This window comes from Lycium ferocissimum, unplaced genomic scaffold (genome assembly GCF_029784015.1).
Source record: "Lycium ferocissimum isolate CSIRO_LF1 unplaced genomic scaffold, AGI_CSIRO_Lferr_CH_V1 ctg1464, whole genome shotgun sequence".
Lineage (NCBI taxonomy): Eukaryota > Viridiplantae > Streptophyta > Magnoliopsida > Solanales > Solanaceae > Lycium > Lycium ferocissimum.
The window spans coordinates 83,876-87,624 of NW_026715571.1; the positions used below are offsets into that span (position 1 = coordinate 83,876).

General features: G+C 35.0%; 1 protein-coding gene across 1 annotated transcript; it reads right to left on the reverse strand.

Moving 5' to 3' along the window:
- Positions 1-1,864: 1,864 nt before the first annotated feature.
- Positions 1,865-3,355, reverse strand: LOC132042320 (uncharacterized). The gene is made up of 2 exons (XM_059432904.1): positions 3,205-3,355; positions 1,865-2,325 (listed from the first exon to the last, which is right to left on the reverse strand). The coding sequence occupies exons 1-2, from the start codon at positions 3,263-3,265 to the stop codon at positions 2,117-2,119; spliced, it is 270 nt and encodes an 89-aa protein (XP_059288887.1). The 5' UTR covers positions 3,266-3,355; the 3' UTR covers positions 1,865-2,116.
- Between the last annotated feature and the right edge of the window lie 394 nt (positions 3,356-3,749).

The following is a 3,749-nucleotide window of genomic DNA, read 5'->3' on the forward strand; positions in this document are numbered from 1 at the left end:
ATGGACAGAGCAGTTTTTGGTGGGACAACTGGACTGGACATGGAGCTATTGCTACCTACTGCCCAGAATATGTTCACTCCATCAAGACAAAAGTTAGCCATTTTATCTTGGACAAGGAATGGGATATTCAAAGGCTGGTAGAAATCTTACCTGATTGGCTACTTCAACATGTTACTACTATCAAGATAGGATCAGAAACAAATCAGGACTATCTAATATGGAAGCCAGCTACAGATGGAATTTTCACTAATAAAGAAGCATGGAATGACATAAGAGAGCATAGACAGAAGGACTTGTTGATCAACAAGGCTTGGCATAAGAACATCCCTTTTAAACTTTCTTTTCTTACGTGGAGATTAATTAAAAGTAAGCTACCTTTCACTAATAACTCCGTTTGCAGGTTTGTGGACATACCTGTGGATTGCTTATGCTGTGCAAATGCTCAACCAGAGACTTTTCAACGTTTTTTCATGGAAAGTGAGCCTGCTTAGTTTTTATGGAAGCTTTTTGGGCAGCCTTTGGGCATCAAGTATCGAGTCAAGGCAGTCAAAGTGTTCCTAACAGAATGGTGGCTTACCAAGAGCAACAATGGAGTGCACAAGATGATAATTCATATTACTCCAATTATCATATGTTGGGTAATGTGGAAAACGAGATGTTTATGTAGATATGGAGACCAAAGGAAGTTCTATAGGAGGAGCATGGAGCAACAAGTTAAATGGATTCTAAAAGCAGCATTGGAACAAGCTTTTCCTAAGTTCAAGTAGGAGCTGCCTTGGCATCAGTTGTGTACAACTGTAGATAAAATGAAGCCTATAATACATGCTACACAAGTAACTTGGGACATGCCTCCTGCTGGAAGGCTTAAAATAAACACAGATGGAAGTTTCAGAGATAAAGGCTGAGAAGCAGGAATCGGTGGCATAGCTAGAGATGAAAATGGAATTCTGATTTTTGCCTTCGCCATCCCAAGCCAAGGTACAAGTCATAATATAGTTGAAGCGGAGGCTATTAAATATGCAGCAAATTGGATTAAGCAAGGAGGACACAGAAAGTGCTGTATAGAATCAAATGCATTGATGATAGTGGAAATGCTCAAAAGCAGAACCACTAAAAATGCCACTATCAAGGATACAATAGAGGAAATTGTGGAGATTGGAGATCACATGGAGATCACCTATAAGCACTGTTATAGAGAAGGAAACCAAGTTGCTGACTTCTTAGCAAAAAATGCAGCAACTCAAGAAAATCCCTTCCTAATCTATCACAGCCAGCAAATACCAAGAGGGGCGTATGGTGCTTACATGCTGGACAAGAATCAACTTCCTTTTATAAGATTAAGATATGACAAGGCTAATTTTTTTGTGAGCTGAAATGTATAGATCATAGTGTATAGTGGAGGATGTATAGCTAACAAGTTTAACATTCTCTTTTTTGCTAGATTGCAATGCAATCAGTGCCTGTATATCAGGGGTATGGTCTAGCCCTCCCCTTTCTCAATAAATGATATGCAGCACCCCAGGACACTTATCCTGGAATTACAAATATATATATATATATATATATATATATATATATATATATATACCTTTCTATATATCTGTTCATTGCAATCAATGATGTCCTCCTTTCAACATGCAATGTTTGACTTTGACAGATGTTTTGGCTATGATCCTTTCGTCAAAGAATTTGCCATCACAAAAGTGGCGTTAATATATTCAATTGACACTTTATCTTTCTTTAGCAATAAACACATTAAAATGATTAGATTTTCTATAAGTGAGCACATATATACTCATTCTTCTTTTGTTGGGATCATGACACTCGTGTGACCGTTTTTATAATGCGAAGATAAACAAAAACATAATAAAAACTTTTCGACTAATACTTCATCGTATACATAATACACTTCTTATTATCACACCATAGTCCATTCATTAATACATAAAATAAAGACGACACAATAACATACGATACATCAAGACATGTTTACAATACAAACATTTTATGACAATTTGCAACATACAGAGCCGAAGCAATTGCAAATCGCCTTATTTATTATTAAACGACACATTACACATCATTATTAATCCCTTAATTACGTGAAAATACGTAATTAAGCAGCAAGACAAATGCGGACGTTCTCTTTTGGAAAATAATGGCATCTCCTGCAAAAAATACCATCTGAGCAATCATTGTTTGTTTTACATGATCTCTGGCAAGTGATTCCTCCATTTGGAAAAAGAGCTTGTTCCATGATAGCCACATCCAAAGGCAAGTCACGTACAGCCATAACCATCATGTTTGGTGATCCTGAATATTTGGCTGTAATTATATATAACAAAAAAATATTAAGTCAGGTAATTAAATAAAAACTTGACATGTATAATCATACGTTGTTGAAGACATAATTGAGTATTAATATGTTGAAAAATTATTATTGAGTCGAGTCAATCCATAAGGGGTGCTTATTAGCCCGTTAGTCCATTAGCTGGACCTCCTCCTGAAACCCTACTTAAGATATAAATACCCCATAGTGGTATCAAAGAAACGGGTGCTTTTCATTAAGAGATGACCACCTTATGAAGAGAATTCTTTGCATCTTCTAGAGGATATATATTTAGTCGTGTAAATCAAGGAATTCTCTCGTTTCATGATAATTCCTACCGACCAGCGTTGAAAGAGATCTGCTTCCTCATGGAGAAACTCGTGAGTCTCCACCTAAACTAGTATTTACATGAAATATTACAAAATAACTCGTAAGTCTCCACCTAAACTAGTTATTTACATTGAAATATTACAAAATAAAAAGTGTGCGCTCTCTAATAACTCAAGCCTTTAGATTAGATAGTCACACATATTTCAACATTGCACCCAAGCAGACAGAGGTTATCGGGGTTCGAGTATTACTGCCACTCATTATTGAAAATAAAGAACTCCACATGTTTGGTCCATTGAAAAGAATCAGGCCCGCACGTGAAGACACAACTGAGTAATTAACTAAAATGTTATGTTCTTTCTAACAACTGTTTAATCCGATATGTATATATATGTGTGTGTAGCTAACATGATTCTTTTGTATAGCCATTAGCTAATCCGTCATCAAATAAGATATTAGCGGTGAAATTTTACTGTTTAGTAAAAGAACTGATCGTCTCTAATACTTGTTATTTGTAGTGTGTATAAATAAGTATGCATACTTACCAATTATAGCGACCCAGAAGAGAAGCATGAAAACAGCTAACTGCTTTTGAAAAGAGGCCATTCTTCTATAAAAAGTATATAGATGAGATTTTAGAAAATTGCTTTGTGTGCTACAAGAGTGCAAAAGAGGTAGAATTTATACTCAATGAAGGAGCTAGCTTTGTCTTAATAAAAAATAAAAAGTGGTACACGAGAATTGCATGTAACAATAGTTTAATTATTTACATATTTATTAGGAGGGGCCATATTATTTATTTGTTTCTATAAATGTATATTTGTGCAATGTTTATTGGTTTATAGGTTGACTATGGTTGATCTTGGACTGTTTAATTAGGTATTTAATTGATAGTCTATGGGTGCTATATATTGACGTGATAGCATATCATGTAGATTAAGGGTGTGTTTGGTAGGGAGGAAAATATTTTTACGAAAAATGCTTTCCAATTTTTTCATGTTTGGTTGGTTAAAATATTTCTGAGAACGTTTTTTCTAGGAAAACAAATTTCTTAAAAATCAGGAAAATGACTTTGCTAATGGGAATAGGA

What these genes read in the sequence shown, in the direction of transcription:
- LOC132042320 (XM_059432904.1), bottom strand. Translation starts at nt 3,265, where the DNA reads ATGGCCTCTTTTCAAAAGCAGTTAGCTGTTTTCATGCTTCTCTTCTGG. An exon ending in CTTCTGGGTCGCTATAATTG is followed by an intron (nt 2,326 to 3,204) that starts GTAAGTATGCAT and finishes ATATAATTACAG; the next exon opens with CCAAATATTCAGGATCACCA.